A 24,834-nucleotide genomic window follows, 5' to 3' on the forward strand; every position below is an offset into this window, starting at 1 on the left:
CACCCGCCCCCTGGAATGCCCTCCCACCAGATGTCAAAGAGAACAACAACTACCAGACTTTTAGAAGACATCTGAAGGCAGCCCTGTTTAGGAACGCTTTTAATATATGATCAATTATTGTATTTTAATATTGTGTTGGAAGCCGCCCAGAGTGGCTGGGGAGGCCCAGCCAGATGGGCGGGCTATAAAAATTATTATTATTATTATTATTATTATTATTATTATTATTATTATTATTCATTTTGTCAGCTTGTGCCCATTTCTCCATGCTGTTCTTGGGGGGGGTGTCTTGAGACCCCTCAGCAGCTATATGGGAAGAATGCTAGGGTATTTCTACTTAGTACCCTGTAGTTATGACCCTAGATTGGTTCTCTGGGCAATCTACATGCTTGCTAGTATAGTATGTTTTCTTCCCTTCCAGAGCAAACTTAAGAATAGAAAGAAGGTTCTTGTTTTTGGGTTTCTTTTTTCAAAAAAAGATCTTTGTTACAATGCCAATGACAAGGCCAATCTATAATGCAAATAAATACAGTATTTCTTTGTTGGAAGTTTCCATGCTCCCATTGTGTTAACTGTGTGTGCAAGTTGCAGACAGATAAGGATCGATTAATCCTCACACAGCTTCATTTCAGTGGCAGTCAAATCATTAGAAAACCCCCTCTCTCTTTTACCAAGAACTCGCAAGTTCATCATTTAACCGGAAAGCTCCACTTAGAAACTGATTGAATTGTTATTCCTGCAAGATGGCAGCTTGCCTGCACTGCTTGGGTGATGGCCAGACTATTCAGGCATCTCATGGTCCCAAATGTGGACTGACCCTTATTCCAGCTAGGCTGGGAAGGCCTGTGGACCAGGGTTGGTGGGCACCATCTTGGTTTAGGGGGGATATTTCTCTTATTTCAAATGTGGGGAATATTTGGCTTACTCCAGACATTGCTGAACTACAACTCCCAATATCCCTGGCCATTGGCCATGCTGGCTATATATTAGGAGAAACCCACACTAAAATGTTGGCAAATCTTTATGATGATGATTATTTGTGTGTGTGTGTGTGTAAATGTGGAGAAATGAATTTACAACTGGAAATGTGTGGAACCGAGAGAAGTCAAACTTTATAAATTAATCTACTCCAAAGCTTGAGAGTTTCGGTACCTGCATCAGGATCATCTTTCTGTCACACAGCCAGTTTCTCTATTGATTTGTGGCAGTGCGTGCAACCTTGGGTGACCTTTGTGCACAAATAATTGAGAAATGACATGGCTGGACCACTTGCTCTGCTCTTAAAGGTAAAGGGACCCCTGACCATTAGGTTCAGTCGTGGACGACTCGGGGGTGGAGGCGCTCATCTCGCTTTACTGGCCGAGGGAGCCGGCGTACAGCTTCCGGGTTATGTGGCCAGCATGACTAAGCCACTTCTGGTGAACCAGAGCAGCACTCGGAAACACCGTTTACCTTCCTGCCGGAGCAGTACATATTTATCTACTTGCACTTTGACGTGCTTTCGAACTGCTAGGTTGGCAGGAGCAGGGACCGAGCAACGGGAGCTCACCCCGTCACAGGGATTCGAACCGCCGACCTTCTGATCGGCAAGCCCTAGGCTCTGTGGTTTAACCCACAGCACCACCCGCTCTGCTCTTCAGTGTTGCCTAATCGTAAACAAGTAAATAAAACTATGTTAGAAAGTGGTGGGCTCTCATTCACTGTATGTTTTTAAGCAGAGATTAGATGGCCAGCTGTCAGGGAGTCTTTAGCTGTGATTCCTGCATTTCGAGTGTTTGTGCTTATTGAAGTAAGAGTAGCGAAATTGCAGCTGAGACACTCAAATCATATATATGACTGACACCCTTCTTTGGAAATTAAACCAATGTCCAGACTTTAACATTCAAAAACTTTACTTGCAGAAATTTATAGATGGATTAAAACATGATATTTACAGTCATATGCTTCTCCAAGCATGGGCTTACAGTCTCTTCTTTCAGCTTCAAAACTACTGTATTTTCCTCTCTTTCCAGAGCTCAGCACTCAAGCCTTCTGTATCTCAGTTAGGCCATGCCTTGCAGCTCCTATAAGGGATTTCCACTTTCCCCTTCTCCTGCAGCTTTGCTCTCTTTCTTTCAAGCAGAGAAGAAGCACTCCAACGCTCTATTCAACTTAGCAGTGTTCACAGTGGAGTCTAAAACACAGTCATCTTGCTTCACAAAAAAGGAGTCTCTCCTCCACCAGATACCTCCCAAGTGACCAATGTTATCCAATGCCATGAGAATGACTAGAGAACTCTCTAGAATTCAGTTGCCAGCCCATCGTATTTAAACACGTAGTGATGCATACAAGCATTTCCAATTTCAGTCACTTAAATCACTATACTTAACAGGGCTGGATGATCCTTGGGGTCCCTTCCAACTATGCAATTCTGTGATTCTTTGAAAGCACATTTAATATCAATGGTGCTTTACAGAGCAACAACAAAAACACTGGTCTCTGCCCAAAACAGCTGCAAATCTATTATACAATCTGTTATACAACACAGTGTACTTGTGGCCATACTAGTTACGGATCTCTCTCTCTCTCTCTCTCTCTCTCTCTCTCTCTTTATGTTTGCTCTAGTCATATTAATGCAGTTTCTTCCTCTGTGCCCTTTGTTTGCTGAGGTTTTTGGAAACTGCATCTCAGGCATCTAGTTTGTTTTGGCCAAGATAAAGGTTAAGTTACCAGGGGCTGGTGGCGCGGGGAAGAAAAGGACGTCCTCTGGCATCAAAAGAGGGGCTGAGCTGCACTGCCTGCCAGCCCAGCAGGAGGCAATGTGCCATCTTGGCTGACCACTTTTGTTGTTGAGATTGCAGATCCCGCTTAGGAGCAGAAGTAGCCTTTCCCCACCATTGCCGTCCTCCTGTGCCAAATGAGCAATTGCTTCAGGATACAACAGAACTATGTCTGTTGGGGAGACTCCTATGGAGTCCTGAAGTGCCTGTCCTCAAGATACTGATGTACTGCTCTGCTTCTCTTCCCCCGTCATGTTCTTGGCTGTTCTTGCACGTCACTGGGAAATTGCTGGGGGGGGGAGACGGCAGCCAGCCAGGCTTTCTCTGATAGAGGATGGATGACAAATGGGAGACAACTTCCAAGACTGGGCAAATACATAGGTTTTCTTCACTTGTGCCAATTCTAATTGAGGAGGGAGGGAGAGAGAAGGCATCTTTCCCCTTTATTTTTCATTCAGCAGTGCTGCAAGCAAAGTCAACCCTCATACCCACTAAATAACAAATCACAATTAGCTCTTCTTCTAAAGGAAAATAAGGCACAAATGATCCAATCGGGTCATTCGCAAACAGTGAGACATAAGTAATTATTGTGATAGTCATGCGCTGTTTTGCCGTATTTTATAATGTGCACCGCCTTACTGTTGTATGTGAGTGGGCGGTAGAGAAATACTTTTATAAATAAAATAAGTGAGCTCATAGCATCATTCCATGGAGCAGTCTGCCTGCTGCATCTAAGCATGCTTTATCACTCTGGAATATTGCGTTCAGCATAGTGCAAAGGAGCAGCAGAATTGGAAGGAGGGTACCCATTTTTGTCTCTAGATGTCACTGGAGTGTGCCGGTCAGTAATTACAGACTCATTAGCAAAAACACAACCTCCACAGACTTGGTTGAATGTCAGGCCTAATGAGTAGAGCAGCTCATTCCCGGTGGTTGTCTTCCAAGAAAATAAGCTGCTGAAACTGAAAGTCCCCACCTCCTCACCAGGGTTTTTCCCAAGCAACCAGAGACTGTGCCTGCATGCAGACAGCCTCTCCTCCACCCTCTTCATGCCTCTTCTGGTTCTGGGAGACAAGGGGGACAGGGAGTGTGTCACAGCAAGAGGGGGAGACACCCATGCTACTAGATGAATCACTGTCCTGATCTGGTCTCCCCCTGTCTTTAGGCATATTCACAGGGACGTCTTGTGCTGAGACATGCATTAGTCCAGCTCTTCTGGGGGCAAGCTATTCTCCTTTAATTACTTATTTACTTACTCATTACATTCATATCCTGCCTTTCTTTCATTTCATGTTTGCAGCAGCTCATGCTCAGCCGAGAGAGAGAGAGGGAGGGAGGGAGGGAGGGAGGGAGAGACTCTGGCCCAAGATCACCACAGGAGCTTCATAGTGATTTGAACCTGGGATTCCCAAATCCCAGTCAAACACTCTAAACCTAGCCTTCCCTAATCTGGTGTCATCAAGACATTTATTAGACTACACTTCCCATTGTCCTGGACCATTGGCCATGCTGTCTAGGGCTGATGGGAGTTGTAGTCAGAAAACCTGGAAGATCCCAGGTTGGGAAAGAATGCTGTAGCTTTACCACACCGACTTTTACTCTCTCACACTCTGAAATCAAACCATTTAGGGTAGTTACAAGTAGGTAGCCGTGTTGGTCTGCCATAGTCGAAACAAAATAAAAAAATTCCTTCCAGTAGCACCTTAGAGAACAACTGTGTTTGTTATTGGTATGAGCTTTTGTGTGCATGCACACTTCTTCAGATACTTCAGATATTTAGGGTAGAGGGTGCACTGGTGCACCTGGGGGGGTCTCAAAATTCAGCGGCGCCCTCTGTGATGCCCAAACTCGGTGCCCCTCGCCTCTCAGTTTCTGTTCTACCTGAATTCTGGTGGCTCCTGCAGTGCCCTGAAGGCTGTGCACCCAGTGCGACCAAACTGGTTGCGTGCCTCTGAATCTGCCTCTGATGGGTGGAGTTGTGAGCCTGCAGTTTTCAAAGCCTCCAGTTTAAAAATGGGCCTGAGCTGTCAGAAAGCATGTGCCTATGGAACTTGGCATACTGAGGCAGACCGTTGACTCATCTTTTGCTTTAATCCAACTGGTGGCCATTCTCGAGTCAGGGAAGGGTATTCCCCATTTGCTGCCAGTTGAGATCATTTCATCAGGAGAGGCTGTGCCAGAGATCTTCCTCATCGAAAGAAATGTGCGCTACCACTGAACGATACCCTCTTCCAAAGTCTGAGGAAACATTCCTCTGGTGCAAAACTTTTTGGGTCTCCCGCTGCCCTGATAAAACACACACACACACACACACACACACACACACAAGTCAGATTTTTTCAGGGTCAGCCTTAGGGAAACGCATCTGATTTCCTAGAGTGCTATTATAACGGAGTTGTCGTTAAACATTTTCCTGTCAGGATTTCCCTCAGGGAGATTTTCTGCTTCCAATTTCCTTTTCACTTAAAAAAATCGGCTTCAGGTCGCTTGGCGGTGACAGGAATTAGATGTGTTTATAATACAACGGAGAATTGCTTTACATTGTTATTGATTTGGCCTGTCTCTGCTGTCAGCTTTGGGGGGTGGGGGGGTGGAATTCTGTATTCCTTGGCCTCCTTCCTCAGTTACGTCTTCTGTAAGAGCATAACGGTAGCCATTTTGGGCCGCACTAAGAAGCCATGTAAATCCATCAGTTTTCAGTTGAGCAGAGAAATTGTTTTCAAAGTGTGTCCCAGACTCTTGACATCCTCAAGAGTAGCTGTCAAGGGCTATCATGTCCTAGGATGGCCGACTGGTGGTATTGTCAGCTGTGGGGATCAGGCCCACCCACTTCAACCTCTGATTTCGTGTAGCGGCAAATGGCTGTAAGCCACCTGCCAAGTTTAATGCTCCAGAGGAAATTGCAGGGGAAATCCCAATGCCTATCACAGGACTTCGTTTCTAGCAGAACTTTCATGCACAGAAGCCTGCTTTCTCAATGTATTGTTTTTGAAGCAGGCTAATATATGTGCCGGTAATGGGGAACAACATATTGTTAAATGGTCAGGACAGGAGAGAGAAAACATTGCCAATCAATTGCAAATCATCCAGAGGTTTGTTAGGAGATCTCTGTCCCAGGAATAAATGCCCTAGAGTCCCCTGCTGCTGTGCGGCAGGCACACACATGTTGCTTAGCAGGCAAGTCAGTCTGGAAATTGTCCCCTGAAGGCAGAAAGTTTGCCTTTAGGAAATATTGCTAAAAATAGTAGCTCTAATAAGCACTATTATTAGCTCGGCCTAGAGGATACAAAAGCATAAAAGCAAGTTGCTAAGACCTTAAGGTCTACATCTGAAAGAAAATCTTGCAGACCTTTTTTTTTGAGAAACAGGTGGGGCTATTAAGGGGGGTGGGGGAGCCATCTCCAGCCACCACCAGAATCAGTTACAGGTGGGTAGCCGTGTTGGTCTGCCATAGTCAAAACAAAATCGAAAATTCTTTCTAGTAGCACCTTAGAGACCAACTGAGTTTGTTCCTGGTATGAGCTTTCGTGTGCATGCACACTTCTTCAGATACACTGAAACAGAAGTCACCAGATCCTTAAATATAGTGGGGGAGTGGGGAGGGGTATTACTCAGAAGGGTGGTGGGAATGGGTGATTGGCTGATGGGTGTGGAAAACCTGTTGACGACTCTAAACGGCTGCAGTTAGTCTTGCAGGGAAATGCAAGGGGTGAGATGGCTAAAGATGGCTTTGTTATGTATAATGAGATAAGAATCCAATGTCTTTGTTCAAACCAGGTTTCTCCATGGTTTTAAGTTTGGTGATTAGTTGCAATTCAGCCACTTCTAGACTGGAAAGAGAAGTGGCTGAATTGCAACTAATCACCAAACTTAAAACCATGGAGAAACCTGGTTTGAACAAAGACATTGGATTCTTATCTCATTATACATAACAAAGCCATCTTTAGCCATCTCACCCCTTGCATTTCCCTGCAAGACTAACTGCAGCCGTTTAGAGTCGTCAACAGGTTTTCCACACTTATCAGCCTATCACTCATTCCCACCACCCTTCTGAGTAATACCCCTCCCCACTCCCCCACTATATTTAAGGATCTGGTGACTTCTGTTTCAGTGTATCTGAAGAAGTGTGCATGCACACGAAAGCTCATACCAGGAACAAACTCAGTTGGTCTCTAAGGTGCTACTAGAAAGAATTTTCGATTTTGTTTTCACCAGAATCAGGATATCCAAGCACAGGGGTGGACCAAAGATTATACCAAAGAAAGTAGCAGGGATTGACTAGCAACAGTGATAAAAGTTCTTATCTCTCATGATCAGTTTGCTCATTCACAGCAAACAAATAATAGTTTACAGACCCTCCAAGTGTCCCCATTTTCCAGGGACAGTCCTGGATTTACAGAAGCCACCCCAGTTTCTGATTTGATCCCGGAATGTTCCGCTTTTCCTTAGGACATCCCAGTTTTCATTGGCGAAATGTTGGAGCGTCTGGAGTTATGCAACCCCTGAGCCAAGGAGATAAGTAACTATACCACCTTTAGAAGACATCTGAAGGCAGCCCTGTATAGGGATTTTTTTTTACGTTTAATGTTTTATTACGTTTTTATGTATGTTAGAAAGGGATGCGGGTGGCACTGTGGGTTAAACCACAGAGCCTAGGGCTTGCCGATCAGAAGGTCGGCGGTTCGAATCCCCGCAACGGGGTGAGCTCCCGTTGCTCAGTCCCTGCTCCTGCCAACCTAGTAGTTTGAAAGCACGCCAAAGTGCAAGTAGATAAATAGGTACAGCTCCAGCGGGAAGGTAAACGGCATTTCCGTGCACTGCTCTGGTTCGCCAGAAGCGGCTTAGTCATGCTGGCCACATAACCCGGAAGCTGTACGCCGGCTCCCTCAGCCAGTAAAGTGAGATGAGCGCCGCAACCCCAGAGTCAGACACGACTGGACCTAATGGTCAGGGGTCCCTTTACCTTTACCTTTATGTATGTTGAAAGCCACCCAGAGTGACTGGGGCAACCCAGTCAAATGAGTGGGATATAAAATTTTAAAAATACTACTACTACAATCATACCTTGGATCCCAAACACCTTGCGACTTGAATGTTTTGGCTCCCGAACGCCGCAAACCCGGTAGTGAGTGTTCTGGTTTGCGAACGGTCTTTGGAAGCTGAACGTCCATTGTGGCTTCCCCGGTTTCCGATTGAGTGCAGGAAGCTCCTGCAGCCAATCGGAAGCTGTGCCTTGGTTGCCGAATGTTTTCGGAAGTCGGACAACCAAGGTACGACTGTACTGCTACTAATATGGAGGAATAGGACGTTCCTGTTTTCATTGGATAAATGTTCGGGGGATATGAGTTTATTAAAACATGTGCAAACCAGCCCAAAGTAATTGTGCATAGGGCTGCAGTCTTAATTAAGCTTTGACTTAGAAACTGAGCATTCGTTGCCCATTTTTGTTACCTTTCTTTCTCCTAGCAGCAACCCACCTCTGGTGGAAGGAGGAGGTTGAAATGCCTCAAACTAGAGTGCTTTCGTCTGAAACGCATGCTGGGGCCTGAAATTCTTTGGCTATTTTAAAATGTGATGTGAGGGGGGGACTTTTCAGGTAGAATGACTCACACAAGGAATGTATTATTTGTTCTGGCTTTTGTGGCATGAAAAGAAATATGTATATAAAAAAATACATATTATATTGTGCCGGAATGAGATGAATGTTCCGCCGCCAGTGGGATTAGCAAATACGGAGAAAAGGAAAAGAAAAACAGTGTAGGAAAAGAAAAAGGGGGAGTCTTAGCGCAGGGGTGGGCAGCCTTCGCAGATCTTCATCTTTTTTACTAGCACCCCAAGAGGTACCTAGCAGACGCAGGTGCAGAAGAAATGGCGTGAAAGAACAAAGTGCCTCTGAGCACAATCTGAGGCTAGGAGTTTGTTTTCAGTACCAGAATTGAACAGAGTTCCTACAGTGCTTTCCCACAATGTTTCACACTCCTGTTTACTGTTATTCATTTCAGCAACCTAATTTAGTTGTTAGGAGCCAGGAACCTTTGCTGCAAATCACCCAGAGATCTACAGTACCAAAAGATCCCGATCTAACTGCAGCCCATCCCTGCCTTAGAGATTCCTCTGCCAAAGCCATTGCATATTATTTGACTTCTTTCCCATTAACACAGATGTATGTTCCTTTGCAAAAACATGTATATTTGGCAAAAAGAATTCATACAAATGTGTATATAAGGAAAAATTCGCACTAAAATGCTGGTGAATTTTCATGAGGATTTTAAAAAAAGTATTCCCTCTGCCCTGCTCCCTCCCCCCGCCGCCCCCCCCCCCAAATATACTTCATGTGGAAATGTGGAGAACTGAATTCTGGATTTGGATTCGGGGGGGGGGGTGTAGAGAGAAACTGAAATAGACAGATTCTCCCACTCCTTGTGAGCCCCCACCTGCGGTCTGAAACAGTAAACTAAGCATAGCCTTACCATTAAGGCGCTTCATAAAAAAAAACTTTTTCTAAAAATGCCTGCTGCAAATGTCTTACCTTACTACACTAAAGATTATACAGCTATATCTGAAATTTCATGCATATCAGTTAGTGTCTTGCCCCTGCTCCACTGAATTGAAATTTCAGCCTTCACAACATAGGAAAACGGCCAAGTAAACAGCTATTTTCATGGAGGAGGGTCAAGATATTAACTGATATAGCTATATACCGTATTTTTCGCTCCATAAGACGCACTTTTTCCTCCTAAAAAGTAAGGGGAAATACCTGTGCGTCTTATGGAGCAGATGGTGGTCCCTGGAGCCAAATTGCCCAGGGGCCAAAAGCAGATAGTGCTTTTTATTTTACAAAGAGAAAAAGGGGTGTTGAAAGGACCCCGCTCAGCAGCTGATCAGCAAGAGATCGGGAGAGAGATAAGAGTCCCGGCTCCCTTTCAGTCCCGCCCTCCTTTGTTGAATGTGCTGCAGAGGGAGGTTGTTTGTTTCCCCAGGGCATGTGACTGGCTGATTAGATTATCTGTCTGGAAACAGTAGAAATGGCTCCCTTTCCTTAAGATTTTTCAGAAATGTGAGTTAAACCTCATAAAATTGGGGCTTTTCCTGTTTGCTTTTCCCCCTTTGCAAAAAAAGCTGCAAAACCTTTAGCTGATCCTCAAAAACAACAACAACAACAACAACCAGGGCTTTTCCCTTTGCAAAAAAGCTGCAAAACTTTTAGCTGATCCTCAAAAAAACAAAAAACAAAAAGGGCTTTTAGAGGAGGAAAACCAGAAAAATATTTTTTTTTCTTGTTTCCTCCTCTAAAAATGAGGTGCGCCCTATGGTCTGGTGCGTCCTATGGAGCAAAAATACGGTAATCCCTAGTGTACTAAGATAAGACCTTTGGAGCAGGCGTTTTTTTAAAAAGGTTTTTTTTTTATGAACCACCTTACTTACCAACTCAGTGAGAACTAAGTTGAATAGGCCGTTTTAATACACATTCTAATGCAAGTACACCACTTAATGTTCAACAAGCGCTGGCCCTTATGCACACTGGTATTTGCACACTGGCATGGCTGTTTCAAAGTTCGCAGAGTGCTGGGATGAAAATACTAGCTTTATAGGAGCCACTGCATGGGAACAAATTTGTTTTCCAATGTTATGTCCACCATGTTGGGCATCTGAACCATCTTTGATGGCCTCTTTGTGATGGCCATCACATTTAACTTGGTCTTAAACCCCATTCTTCAGAAGTTGGAATATCTCTGAATATTCCGTCACAACAATACAAACACAACACATAGGCTAATAGTTAGTGGAGAATATATAATACAATAATGATATCATTTAAACTGTAGGAATAAGCCAATCAAAGTTCATATGTACAATATAACACAGTGGTAGCGAGGACCGCCAAGCCGTGTGTTCAAAACAGATGTCTAAGGACAGTCTCACAATAGTCTTTCAAAGGAAGACGTCTCAAAAGTTTCTCAATAGTCTTTCAAAAGTTTCAGCAGAAGATGTCTCAAAAGCCTCAAAAGGACAGTGTCTCTGGAATGATACTACTGTTTTGTAATAGTCTTCATCAGCTGTAAATAAGATACAAGGCATACAACTGATGAATGATAACTGTAAAAATTCACATTTAACTTGGTCTTAAACCTCATTCTTCAGAAGTTGGAATGTCTCTGAATATTCTGTGGCAATAAGACAGATCAGTCAATAACTGCATGGGCAAAATTTCATTTAACTTGAAAGTGGCAAACGACTGGGAGCCCTCAACCAACCTCTCTAGCATGGTTTGCAAATCAGATGTAAAATGGCCAAAGGATGTGGGGTGCCCCTGTTAAACCATCCTACATTTGAACCCCTTTAGTATTGCTCTTTTGCCATTTTGTTAGCATTGCAATGTCCTCCCTCCTTATGAAGACTGTGTATGCTACTTCCTGTATTAGGTCTCTGTGATCTCAAAAATAAAACCCTGGGCTCTGATCTTGCAAAGCCAGTTGCACTTCCATCCTGTTGGAATCAGAATTTCAATGGCTCTGGACCATAATACCTTTAAACGGCTCAGGACCGCAATACCTCAAGGACCAGCTCTCCCCATATAAACCATCCTGGACTCTGCGTTCATCATCTGAAGAGCTTCTTTGTGTGCCTACTCCACATGAGGTTTGCCTGGTGCCTTCATTATATATTTTTAGGCTCCAGTCAAAAATGTTCCTCTTCAACCAGGCCTTTGGCTGATTAATATTCCACAGCCTTTTAATATATCCCTGTGGGAAGGGAGGGTGTTGTTGTTTTGCTGCTTTGTTTTGATTATTTACTTGTGTTTTTGTCTTGTATTTTATTCTATGAACCGTCCTGAGATTTTATGCTGAGGAACAGTACATAAATTTAATAAATAAAATAGAAATCAGTAAGACTTGTTAATTGCAATGAGTTTGATTTCAGTGGGACTTAAGACACCATTTAACTATCTCTAGATTCGGACTAGAGATTTTTGCTCCCTTTGCTTGTCATCATCTCAATATGACCGAGAATCTTACAGAGACAATTTGTTGCCCTGGGACAGCCTAGCATCCCAAGGGTGCAATTACAAGGTGGTTGAATTAAACATGGAGTATGTACATGCCCAATGGGCTTTGCAGTGAGGAGCTAGAGGTGGTTGGGGAAACTGTTCATCTTGATGAGCATGGTGCACATTCCGCTATTAAATAGTTTTTGATTTTCTACAAAGGGTCCCATTAGGATGCCAACATGGGCAGATGGGAACGTCTGCTCTCCGAGCGTCAATGACCAGGCCTCCTCACCTTCTCAGCAGCCTGAAGCGGTGGTTAATGGCCTCAAGGTAACACGCCTTGCTGTGTTTGGCATGTAGGTGCCAAATCTCCCATCTGTATGTTCTGTGACCATCTGTGATCCATTGCACCAAAGCATCAGCGTCTCTCAGAGGGAAGATGCGATACACCACAAATGCTGCTGCCATCACCCCACATGTTCTTCTGCCCGTCTCACCCCATCATCTACCACTTGTCTCTACTTGGACTGTCAGCTGGTGGGACTTCTCCTTTAGCAGGGGTGAGAAACCTGTGTGGCCCTCCAGATGTTGTGATCAGGGATGACAGGAGTTGTGGTCTAGCATCATCTATAGGGCCACCTTTGACCAGCAGATAAGAAATAGCTACATTTTCACAAGTCCTGTGAGCAGCATAGAGACCTGCCTAACTCTCCATCAGAGCACTCTGTGGACTTCTTCCTGGCCCCATTCACACAATTGTGTTGTGGATGGTGTGGTCCTCCTAGATAAGAACATACAAAACTTATCTGCTGGATTGGACCAAAGGTCCATCTAGTCCAGTGTTTCCCAAGCTTGGGTCTCCAGTTGTTTTCAGTCTACATCCCATCATCCCTTGCTAGCTAGGGATGATGGGAGTTGTAGTCCGTAAAGAAGCTGGAGACCCAAGTTTTGGAAACACTGATCTAGTCTGACATTCCATTTCCAGTAGTAACTGTGAGCATTCAGATCCCTCTGAGACACTCACAGGCAGGGCATTAAATAACAGACTTCCTGAGCTGTCTATCCCCACCATCTGATGATAATAATATGAGTGTTTCTGATCATGGAAGTCCTGTTAAGCTGTTGTGGTGAATAGTCACAGATACACCCATCCACCATGGATTTCTCTAACTTTTTGTTTTTTAAAGCCGTTAAACTTGAAACCATCATCATATCTTGTGGCAGTGGAATCCATAAGTTAATTGTGTGTTTTGTTTGAATTAGTACTTCCCTTTGCCTGCATTGAATCTTATATAAGTCTTTGGGTGATCTCAAGATCTGCTGTCATGAGACCAGAGGAAAAAAAGATGTTTTGATGCCGTTCACAATTTTATTGACTTATAACTTATTCTTTGCCCTTTCTGGTTGGAAAAGTGCCCAAATTCCACGACAATTTTGGTTTTCTCTTTGTGCTATGGCAAGTAGTTGTATCTCAATAGGTGCCCCGTTTTGGAAAGGTTGTTGTCCATGAGGAGTGGTGGGACCCAGGGAGTGAGAGGGACATCTGCCCCGCTCTCAGTTCGGAACGACCTCTACCATAAAATGCAATTGGCTACTATTATGCATTATGGGGTTTTGCAGGAAATTGTCCCCTTGGAGGCAGCTTTACAGCTTTGTCATTTGCATCCTCTGAAAAAGGCAAGGAACATTTCCAGGTAGCGAAGACTTTCTCCAATATTTTCCATGCAACTCAGGAAAAAAATAGGTTAATATTTTATGTTCTGATAAAATATTTATGAGTTTAATAATGAAAAAATATATATCTAAAGCATGCATTACGCACACAGGCACCGTGTCATGGGTTCCTAAACTTTTTGTTTCCATTTCCAAAAAAAAACCCACACCCCCACACTCATTCTGCCCTGCCATGTGCCTTTGTCAGACTCAAGTTACACAGGGAGGCTTCCTGGAGCCAGGAAGCAGCACTTAGAGCACCTGGCTAAGTGGGTGGCGCTGTGGGTTAAACCACAGAGCCTAGGGCTTGCTGATCAGAAGTTTGGCGGTTCGAATCCCTGTGACGGGGTGAGCTCCCGTTGCTCGGTCCCAGCTCCTGCCAACCTAGGAGTTCGAAAGTACGAAGTGCAAGTAGATAAATAGGTACCACTCCGGCGGGAAGGTAAACGGCATTTCCGTGCGCTGCTCTGGTTCGCCAGAAGCGGCTTAGTCATGCTGGCCACATGACCCAGAAGCTGTACGCCGGCTTCCTCAGCCAGTAAAGCGAGATGAGTGCTGCAACCCCAGAGTCATCCGCGACTGGACCTAATGGTCAGGGGTGCCTTTACCTTTTAAGCCAGGGAAATACCTGGAAAAGGTGTGAACTTGAGATCTCTCCCTTCTCCCTTGCCAGACAAGAGGATAGCACCCCTTTGTGTAGTCAGATAGGATTCCTTAAAGCGACAGAAGGACTTGGAGCTCAGAATGGCTCAGCCAGTAGAGCACGAGACTCTTAATCTCAGGTTCAAGCCCCACGTTGGGCAAAAGATTCCTGCATTGCATGAGGTTGGGCTAGAAGACCCTAGATGACTAGAAGGAAGATCATTGTGGGCTGCCTGCCCTCCCACTCCAACTCATAAGAAATCGCCTTATTGGTCAATATTTCCTGCACAGACTGGCAGCTTCTCTCTAGGTTTTCAATCTGTGCCGGGGATTGAACCCAAGACCTTCTGCATGGAAAGCAGATGCTCTGCCTCTGAGCTGCAGCCGTTCCCCACAGAGGGCAGGCAGGGTTGTTTGCCTGTGCCAAACATACTGCACACTTTCACCTAATCTCACCCGACTCACTTTCATCTATTCTGCAGCTCCGAGAAGGATTGGTCTTCGTTTCACTGTAGGCTTCAGCTCATGCATTTGCAAGGATAACGCCATTGCTTGGAAGTGTATGGGCCTGGGAGACCAGGGTTCGATTTCCCACTCGGCCATGAAGCTCACTGGGTATGACCTTGGCCCAGTCTTACCTACCTCATAGGGTTGTTGTGGGGATTAAATGGGGAAGTGGAGAACCAGGTACCCCACCTGGACATCCTCAGAGAAAAGGGCGGATTATAAATGCAACAAACAAGTAATAAACAAGCACACCCATGGAGAAGCCTTGCGAAAATTATCTTTCCTTCTAAAAGGAAGGAAGAGAGCACGATCTGAGATACTGCATTGTTGGGGCACTCATACAGAGCACCTAGTTCACCCAGCATGTAGTTGCAGACAGAGACTCTCTCCAGCTCCCCAAAGAATATGGGGCTCAGATTCTTGCATGCTGGGTCAATGGTTATATGCTCACTTTTCTGAATTGGCCCCATTATGCATTCATTATCAGGGCTGCCTGCGTAGCTTTAACCTGAAAGGTCACATTAATGTTCTTGATTGCAGAGGAAAAGCAAGCTTTGTTTTAATGCGGAAAATTTACATTTTTGTTCCCTGCCCCCAACACACCCAATTCTTGGTTATGGGTGAATGCTGTGAGCATAGTGGGTGCCTGTCCAGGGGAGAAGAGTTACATCCCGAGAAATTTACAGTGCAAGTTTTAATGTCCCTCATTTTGTATTCTCTCTTCGAAGCTCGAAATCATATTCAGAGAAATGTTATGAATTTTTTAAAATGCTGACAATATGCCTTGGAAGTATTTTAACATGCAAATGAAACCAATTATCCTTTGATTCTCCTGTATGGTGGAATTTATTGACTTTACGTGAATGCGAGCCTTGGGCTGCTGAGGTCAGCTAAGAACGTTGTAAATTCACCTTGCATGGAAGGCAGCCTGGAGCAGAAGGAAAGGAGAAGGAGAAAGAACCGTCTGGTACTTTAGTCTCCATTTAGACATTTGTGACAGAAGCGTCGCAGTTCGGTGTGACCTCCGAGTACTTTCTGATATATCTGTCTGTCAACCAGGATATGTATCCAGTCCATAATTTAAGACCACAGTTTAAGAATGTAGAAAACCAAAATGCTTCAAAATACCAATATTATAGGGCAGTGATGTACCCAAAAATATTTGTTGTCTGCTACTTTGATCTCTCTGTCAGATAGCTGCATTAAAAGCCTGATTTACATGAGTTGACCTCGATTAGGGAAATCTGATCAGGCTGAGTGCCTGGGAGATAAAGCTTTAAAAGAGAATGTTTTAAATATGATGTATAGATGATATTTGACACCTGTGAAACTAGCCAAAATGTATACAGTGGTACCTCGGGTTACATACGCTTCAGGTTACAGACTCCGCTAACCCAGAAATAACGCTTCAGGTTAGGAACTTTGCTTCAGGATAAGAACAGAAATCGTGCTCTGGTGGCGCAGTGGCAGTGGGAGGCCCCATTAGTTAAAGTGGTGCTTCAGGTTAAGAACAGTTTCAGGTTAAGAATGGACCTCCGGAACGAATTAAGTACGTAACCAGAGGTATCACTGTAGAATGAAGGACAAAGCATGCTGGAAATGTAGGGAATCAGGCAGTGACTTTTACCATATGTGGTGGACTTGTAATAAAGTGAAAACATTTTGGGATTTGATCTACAATGAACTGAAGAAGATGTTTAGGTATATATTTTCCCTGAAGTTTTCTTTCTAGGTTTGATGGGCAATGAAATTGCAAGGGTAGATCAAAGACTTTTTATGTATGCCACAGTGGCGGCGAGAAATTTGTTAGCTCCAAAATGGAAGTTACAAGAGTGACCTACTATTGTGGAGTGGTAGACGAAGATGATGGAATATGCGGAGATGGCCAAACTGACTTGCAGAATCCGAGACCAGGATGATTCGAAATTCCATAGAGATTGGAGTAAATTTATTGTTCATTTAAATGATAATTGCAAAAACTTGAAGACGCTAGCAGGATTGAAATAAATCCTACTGTTCGTGACCCCATGGACCAGAGCACGGCAGGCACCCCTATCCTCCACTGCCTCCCGCAGTTTGGCCAAACTCATGCTAGTCGCTTCGAGAACACTGACCAACCATCTCTGTCATCCCCTTCTACTTGTGCCCTCCATCTTTCCCAACATCAGGGTCTTTTCCAGTGAGTCTTCTCTTCTCATGAGGTGGCCAAAGTACTGGAGCCTCAACTTCAGGATCTGTCCTTCCAGTGAGCACTCAGGGCTGATTTCCTTCAGAATGGATAGGTTTGATCTTCTTGCAGTCCATGGGACTCTCAAGAGTAATTCAAAAGCATCAATTCTTTGGCGATCAGTCTTTTTTATGGTCCAGCTCTCACTTCCATACATCACTACTGGGAAAACCATAGCTTTAACTATACGGACCTTTGTCGGCAAGGTGATGTCTCTGCTTTTTAAGATGCTGTCTAGGTTTGTCATTGCTCTCCTCCCAAGAAGCAGGCGTCTTTTAATTTCGTGACTGCTGTCACAATCTGCAGTGATCATGGAGCCCAAGAAAGCGAAATCTCTCACTGCCTAGTTAAAGACTAAAGTGCATGAGTAGATTGAAATAAATTGCCTGTTGAAGGGAGGGAGGGAAGTCAAAAGCTCGGCAGAGCCAAGGTTTGTATTGTTGGATTTTGTATTGTTGGAAAATGTTAAAGGAAGAAAATAATAAAAATTTATTATAAAAAAGAAAGAGGAAAGAAAGGTCCCTCCCTGCCAGGTGCGCCTTTGGGCCCAACATTCGGGGAGGGGGGCTGTTGCAGGTGCATGATGTCACAGGCGTGATGCCCCCTTCGAGGATCGCCCTTCTGGGAAGGTGCTCTGGCAATCATAGCGGGGAGCACAGAGGGTGAAAATCACCCTCCACACCTCCCACCCAGAGGACGAGCACTCACCCAGGGGCGATGAGGGATGGTGGCCCCCTCTGTATTGGGGGGCGGCCTCAGTCCCCTGCCTAGAAATATTATTTTATTATTATTTTCTTCTTTATTGAAAATTATTTCAAAATAAACATTAAAAACACTCATCAAAGGTAGTACAGATTATATCCAAGTAAATTTCAGAAATCTTAAGATAAACCTCTACTGTACGGTAAGTGATACAATAATCAAAATTTTTCTTATTCTATCCCCCCCTTCCTCCCAACTTCCCTCACCCTTATGCAATCTTTTTAATATTCTCCCATAATAATCTACTGTGTTATTTATTGAATTCTTAATATACTTTCTCTTAATTTATCATTATTCCTTAATCTTGCAGCTCTAATTCCATTATGCTTACTAATTTACCGTATTTTCCGGCGTATAAGACGACTGGGCATATAAGACGACCCCCAACTTTTCCAGTTAAAATATAGAGTTTGAGATATACTTGACCGCAGATTCTCCACCAGGCGTATAAGACGACCCCCGACTTTTGAGAAGATTTTCCTGGATTAAAAAGTAGTCTTATACACCAGAATATACAGTACTATTTCTCTTACCTATACTTTCCCATGTATAATTCTACACTTTCCCATTCTTTATTTACTTTCTGCATGGGATTTCCTCTTATCAACGCTGTAAGTCTAGCCATTGTCATAAACTCAGTGACTTTGAATCTCCACTCCGCTAATTCTGGAATTGTTGTAGTTTTCCTATACTTGGCAGTCAATAATCTTGCCGCTGCTGTTCCATACAGGAATATATTTTTCTTGCCTTTAGGTGTATCGTCCATTAATAGACCCAACAGATATGCTTCCGGTTTCTTGCCTATTGAAACTTTGAAGATTTTTTTGAATTCCTCATGAATCTTAACCCTAGGTTAAGTTCCCCTGCCTAGAAATATCGAGGGGTCTGAAAGCCGCTTCCGCCCCCTATAGTTAGCGCCCCTGCCCCCTACCCCTGTCAGTAATCTCCCCCAATGCAGAGCTCCTTGGATCAAAACATTTCGGGACTCATTTTGCGTTGTGGAATTGGGGTGGGAAAAGAGCACATGAAAGGAGGCCTGTCTTCCACAGGCTAATGTATTTTTTGGCAGAAAATACTGGTGTCTCTGTATTGCGCATTGAAGTTGTACAGCGATAGTTAATTGCAGCGCTCAGCTTGGAAGTGCCGTTTCTCGGACATCTGACCATGGAAGCAGTTTTAGGATTTAAGTACAATTGTTGCCATGCACACAGGTCCTGGGGAAGTTGGTAGAAAGCAATGTAATTTCCTCATAGCAGCAGCAGCAGCTGCCCTCCAATCTGCAAACTCAGTTTTTATTCCTTGTGTCCCTTCATATCAGCTAGAGGTCATTATTTCCCCTGGAAATAAAGGCAATTGAAAATGTCAGCCCTCACTTTCTTGCCGCATCAACATTATCTGCTGGGTAAATATTTTCTGTTGCTCATTGAGCAGAAAACGGATTGTTGGGAGATGCACTTAGATAATGAGCACTTTTTGAAAAGACACTCAGCTAAGCATGGATACCCTAGCAACAAAAATGTGAGGTTTGCCGCTTGCTATTTTTATGGATGGGTACAAGAAAGACAGCTTTTTATTTCTGAATATATATATTCATGGAACATGAAATAGCACAGAATCTCAGTGAATATACCTGTTGCACAGAAAAGGGGGACGCTTGGAAACCTCGTTCTTCAACCATTCAGTGGATTTGTAACTGGCTGACTGACCGAACCCAAAGGGTGCTCATCAATGGCTCCTCTTCATCCTGGAGAGAAGTGACTAGTGGGGTGCCACAGGGTTCTGTCTTGGGCCCAGTCTTATTCAACATCTTCACCAATGACTTGGATGATGGGATTGAAGGCATCCTGATCAAGTTTGCAGATGACACCAAATTGGGAGGGGTGGCTAATACCCCAGAGGACAGGATCACACTTCAAAATGACCTTAACAGATTAGACAACTGGGCCAAAGCAAACAAGATGAATTTTAACTAGGAGAAATGTAAAGTACTACACTTGGGCAAAAAAAATGAAAGGCACAAATACAGGATGGGTGACACCTGGCTTGAGAGCAGTACATGTGAAAAGGATCTAGGAGTCTTGGTAAACGACAAACTTGACATGAGTCAACAGTGTGATGCAGCAGCTAAAAAAGCCAATGCAATTCTGGGCTGCATCAATAGGAGTATAGCGTCTAGATCAAGGGAAGTAATAGTACCACTATATTCTGCTCTGGTCAGACCTCACCTGGAATACTGTGTCCAGTTCTGGGCACCACAGGTAAAGAAGGATACTGACAAGCTGGAACGTGTCCAGAAGAGGGCAACCAAAATGGTCCAAGGCCTGGAAACGATGCCTTATGAGGAACGGCTTAGGGAGCTGGGTATGTTTAGCCTGGAGAAGAGAAGGTTAAGGGGTGATATGATAGCCATGTTCAAATATATAAAAGGATGTCATATAGAGGAGTTTCTTCAAACTACAAGAAAAAAGATTCCACCTAAACATTAGGAAGAACTTCCTGACAGTGAGAGCTGTTCGGCAGTGGAATTTGCTGCCAAGGAGTATGGTGGAGTCTCCTTCTTTGGAGGTCTTTAAGCAGAGGCTTGACAGCCATCTGCTTTGATGGTGTTTCCTGCTTGTCAGGGGGTTGGACTGGATGGCCCTTGTGGTCTCTTCCAACTCTGATTCTATGATTCTATGATCTGTCAATAAGGGCAAAACCCCATGGATGGTATTACTAGTGGCAGTAAATGTGCCTCTGCCATTTAATGTCCATATTGCAACATGGGCAGACATCAGTGTACAAGTACAGATAGCAATGTAGCTGTCTACTCCTCTCTACCACCACCCACACAAACATAGGCGGTCACCAGTGGAGAATATGGATCGCATCATTTTCCAGAGCTGCTGTTGTGCCGCATTTACTTGAATGCAATGCGCACCTTTTTTGACCAAATCACATTAGGGTGCGCATTAGATTTGATGGCATATTTACATTCGCCAGCAAGTACTTTTTTGGTTTCAAGGTTTTGAAAATTGAGGTGTGCGTTAGATTCGTGTAAGTGTGGTACATTTAGTGATTGGTCTGGGTAAGAAGTTCCGTAGATAGTCTGCAGATCTGCATTCCTCCCCGTTGTTTTTTGAATCGTAGGCGTGACTGAGAAGGATAAGCAGTCACAGGGTGGTTTTCCTTCCGTGTGCTAGCTGGTTATTCAGATGTTCTGACACCTCACAGGCCATGCGGCAAACAGACTTTCTATGCCTGGTGAACATAAAAAATGTGTTGATCAGATCCAGGAAGCTTTTATTGGTTCTGTTACATGTCAGAACACTAATGTCGACATGATAATCCAGATGGGTCTCTGCCTATTAGACACAATGCGAGAGAAAGGATGATGTGTTGGGGGGCAGGCTAATTCTGGTAAATGCAAGTCGAATGGTTATATGGGAAGAATGGTCACTGAATCTAAGAACCACTTGTCTGCAGCCAGGCTGATGCAGAAGTCACCTGAACAATTAGTAGTGGCACCCGCCCTTTGGAATACCCTCCCACCAGATGTCAAAGAGAACAACAACTACCAGACTTTTAGAAGACATCTTAAGACTTTTAGAAGACATCTGAAGGCAGCCCTGTTTAGGGAAGCTTTTAATGTCTGATGAATTATTGTATTTTAATATTGTGTTGGAAGCCGCCCAGAGTGGCTGGGGAGGCCCAGCCAGATGGGCGGGGTATAAATTATTATTATTATTATTATTATTATTATTATTATTATTATTAGCCTTCATGCTAAAATAATAATCTGTGGTGGCTTTTCTTCCCTCTTGGTATTATTAGAATAATTATTTAATGAATGTATATGCCACTATGGCGAAAAAGAAAACAAAACTTGAAAGCTCGCTAAACATTTTCCAGGCACATTTCATTTAGCTAAGCCTAACCAGACATGTAATTTTATTACGCATTTTATCCGTGTTTTGATAATTTCATTAGGTTCTGCTGGTTTTCAAAAATCTTGTTGATTCTATTTGTATTTTCTTACGGCACTTACGTAAAAACCACTTGGAGGGGATCGTTTGATTAAGCAGAATAGAATTGGAGAATTGTAGGGTTGGAAGGGAATACAATAATGGCATCCCTTTGGCCGTTTCTTTCTGCCCTCCTAGTTCTAATGTTCTTCGAAGGACTCATCAGGTGACAAGGCATCAGTGTGGTATAGATATTCCTAAAATATCATATGCCAGTTGATGGGGGGCAAAGCTACTCCTATCATGCCAATCTTGTGTTGCATAGTTACAGCTGTTGCGGCTATGCAGATTTTTTGGTAACTTTTGGTTACCTCCTGATGGCAGCCAAAACATATGAGCTAGCTCTTAGTTATTTGAATTAATCAACCCTTTCTCTATTTAAAAAAAAAAAAGTATGATGATGTCGCGGTCACTCTCTCAGACCTGAGCAGCACCCCCGGACGTTTAACGGTCTATTGGTAACTGCCCCAACGACATATGGTATCTCCGCTGCCACCAGCCAGTATTCACTCTGGCAATGATTAACTCACTTCATATTCGGTTTGTGGTAAAAATAAAACATAAGTTTCTTTATTGTTTGTACAAAGCATAATGGTTTCAAATGACTTGGTAAAACGTTTAATATAACATGTTTAATATAACTGTATGGTTATTCAGATAAGTATATTTCAACTCTCTACCTAGTATTCCAATAACTATCCCTAATGCCTCCTGTTTATTATTCACTCTGCTCTAGCTCTGCTCATTGGCTCTATCTCCCTCTATCTATCCCTCTCTAGCTCTGACTCAACTGCCTAACTTCCAACCTCTAACTGCTTTTTCTATCCTCTCTAACTGCCATCCTTCCACACTCTAATTGCCTGGAGAGCTCCCATTGGTCAATCTCCTCCCTGCCAAGTTAACCCTTGGAGAACCTTTAGGGGTGAAACGCCACAGATGACTTTACAGAATGGCGTGGTTCACGTGTCAAAGTAAGCCAAACCATGTTTTGCTGGGACCAGAGGAATGTGCTGGCTACCAGAGGGATTCTCATGCCTGCTTCTTTCACCCTGGTCCTTTTTTTTTTTTAGCACAGTGTGGTGTGGCAACTAAACCAAGGTTTGGCTTAGCATGTCATGGTTAATGTAGCCAACCAGGACCATGGTTAATGTAGCCATGCTTTGTCCTGTCGTTAACAAACATGGTTAAGGAAGAGAGCCCTTGACCATGATTTCCAGTTTGGACAAGACACTAAGTCAAAACTTGATGCTGCATTTTGGTAAAAGGAAGGAGCAATGTGGATGTGTGCTTCTTTTCAGGAACCATCATGTCTGTGCCGATCCAGTAAGCCATGGTTTTGTTTACCAAGATGTGTGAAGAAAGCTAGTGAGCATCTGTTTAGAATGTGTAGGCTTGTGTGCCTAACTGCTGGTTTCTGGCGAAATCTACTGACATACTTTTCTCTTTCTGTTTTCAGGTTGTGTGGAGGAAACTTGGAGATGCTGTAGGCTCGTGTCCTGGAATTAGGCAACACTTGTCTGGAAACCAGTACAAAGGGCCTATGTGAATGGATTTTTTTTTTTTAAGGAACAAAGGAACAATTTCAGCTTTCTGTTGGATTTAATCTTGTCAAAGCAGACTCTTTCCTAACAAGGAGACAACTCCATTCATGCTCTGTGATCACCTCTGGAAACTGGATTGCTCTCCCCCCCTCCCTCCGTTCCTGCAAGGACTTTGGTGAAAAGTATCCAGATCTCATCACACTCAGTATATATTCTGACTAATCCAACTCTGCTTCTGCCACGAGCACTTACAGTGTATATGCCCAGGAGGTACCAGCTGATAATTACGAAGGCAGTTTAGAACCCACATGGAGGAAATGCTTAATGTGTTGGACTTCCTGTGATGTTTCCCCAGGAGCTTTTCACCAGATTGGAAAGATACCTACAAACTGTGCCTTTTGGCCATCACAGTTTGGACAGTTAGGTTCTCCTAGTAGCTCTACACCAGGGTGTGTAAAACAAAACAAAAAAAGTTAGTTAATATGGTGCTTAGGCAGATTGCAGCTGAAACACTTTCCTTTGTAGAGCAATTGCATTCTGAGGTGCTAAATATAAGACCTTCAAGTCTCCTAACCAGCCAGTAGTGTAGCAAAGAAAACAGCACTAAAACTGAGCCCCCCCACCTGAAACAAAAAGAATTCATTTCTTTTCATTCATTTTGGCAAATGTCTTCCGAAAAGGTGGCATTTGTCCTCTTAAGAGAAGGCATTCCTCTCTCTTAAGCAACACCTGAAGGCCAATCCTGAGGCGACCCCAGTAATGGAGCAGCAATGAGTCTGTCTTGTAAAGTGCAGGAGTTCCCTCTCTGAGAGATCAGATAGATCAGGGGTGGCCAACTTCCAAGAGACGGTGATCTACTCACAGAGTTAAAAACTGGCAGTGATCTACCCCCCTTTGGGGGGGTTCTGGTCAAAGTTGTTGAGCTTTTTTTCGGAAGGAAAGCCCTGTTTTGGGGGGTTCACGTAAAAGTTGCTGAGCTTCTTTAGGGAAGAGGAATGTGACGTTGAGCTTTTTTTAGGGAGGAAAGCCCTGTTTTTGGTAGTTCAGGTCATTTTTGGGGCGCAGGGCAAAGATGTTGAGATTTTTTTAGGGGAGCCAATGTTTTTTTGCTTCTTTGGGAGGAGCCACTGATCTACTGGTGATCTACCACAGATGTCCAGTGATCTACTGGTAGATCACGATCTACCTGTTGGACATGCCTGAGATAGATCAAGGAGCTGTGTTGATGGATGGGCATCCCCCCAGCAAAGGTCAGGAGCCTAGTTGCTAGATGGCAGTAGTGCGACCCATCACAGAGTCTGATTTGGGATCAGGTGTGTTCTGTGTTTTACCAAGCACAACCCAAAGAGGCAGTCCAAAAAAGTAGGAGAGGGTTGTGCGAGGGAGGCCCGTTGGAGGAAGAGAGATGAAGAAAAGGCAACAGAGGACTTTTAGGGTTTTGGCTTCCAGAAGTTTGCCAGGTAGAACAGATGTAGGCGAGGGGGTGGAGCATTCCGCTGTATTCACTTGCTAGGCTTTTCACGCTGGCCAGATGCTTTTTCCCCGATCCAAAGAGCCCCAGTTTCCAGGTCCTCATGAGGATTGCACATACCTGCTCCATACATTATACAGAGCATCCGAGTTAATTTCATGGATGCTGTTTAGATGTCCAGAAAATTAGCCTTGATTCTAGAACAGGCTTTCCCAAACT

General features: G+C 43.9%; 1 protein-coding gene across 3 annotated transcripts in view; it reads left to right on the forward strand.

Moving 5' to 3' along the window:
* The window catches only part of CCDC85A (coiled-coil domain containing 85A), a 146,179-nt gene extending 122,250 nt beyond the window's left edge, over positions 1-23,929 (forward strand). The window contains exons 4-5 of one of the 3 annotated variants that reach the window (XM_033145120.1): positions 11,968-12,078; positions 23,060-23,929. In XM_033145120.1, the coding sequence (XP_033001011.1) occupies positions 11,968-12,078; positions 23,060-23,149 (201 nt within the window). In that variant the 3' untranslated portion in view covers positions 23,150-23,929. The remainder of the gene's footprint in view (positions 1-11,967; positions 12,079-23,059) is intronic. The other 2 variants (XM_033145122.1, XM_033145121.1) reach the window with 2 other exon arrangements.
* Positions 23,930-24,834: the final 905 nt, after the last annotated feature.

The sequence above is a fragment of the Lacerta agilis genome, chromosome 3 (assembly GCF_009819535.1).
Source record: "Lacerta agilis isolate rLacAgi1 chromosome 3, rLacAgi1.pri, whole genome shotgun sequence".
In the NCBI taxonomy this organism is placed as follows: domain Eukaryota; kingdom Metazoa; phylum Chordata; class Lepidosauria; order Squamata; family Lacertidae; genus Lacerta; species Lacerta agilis.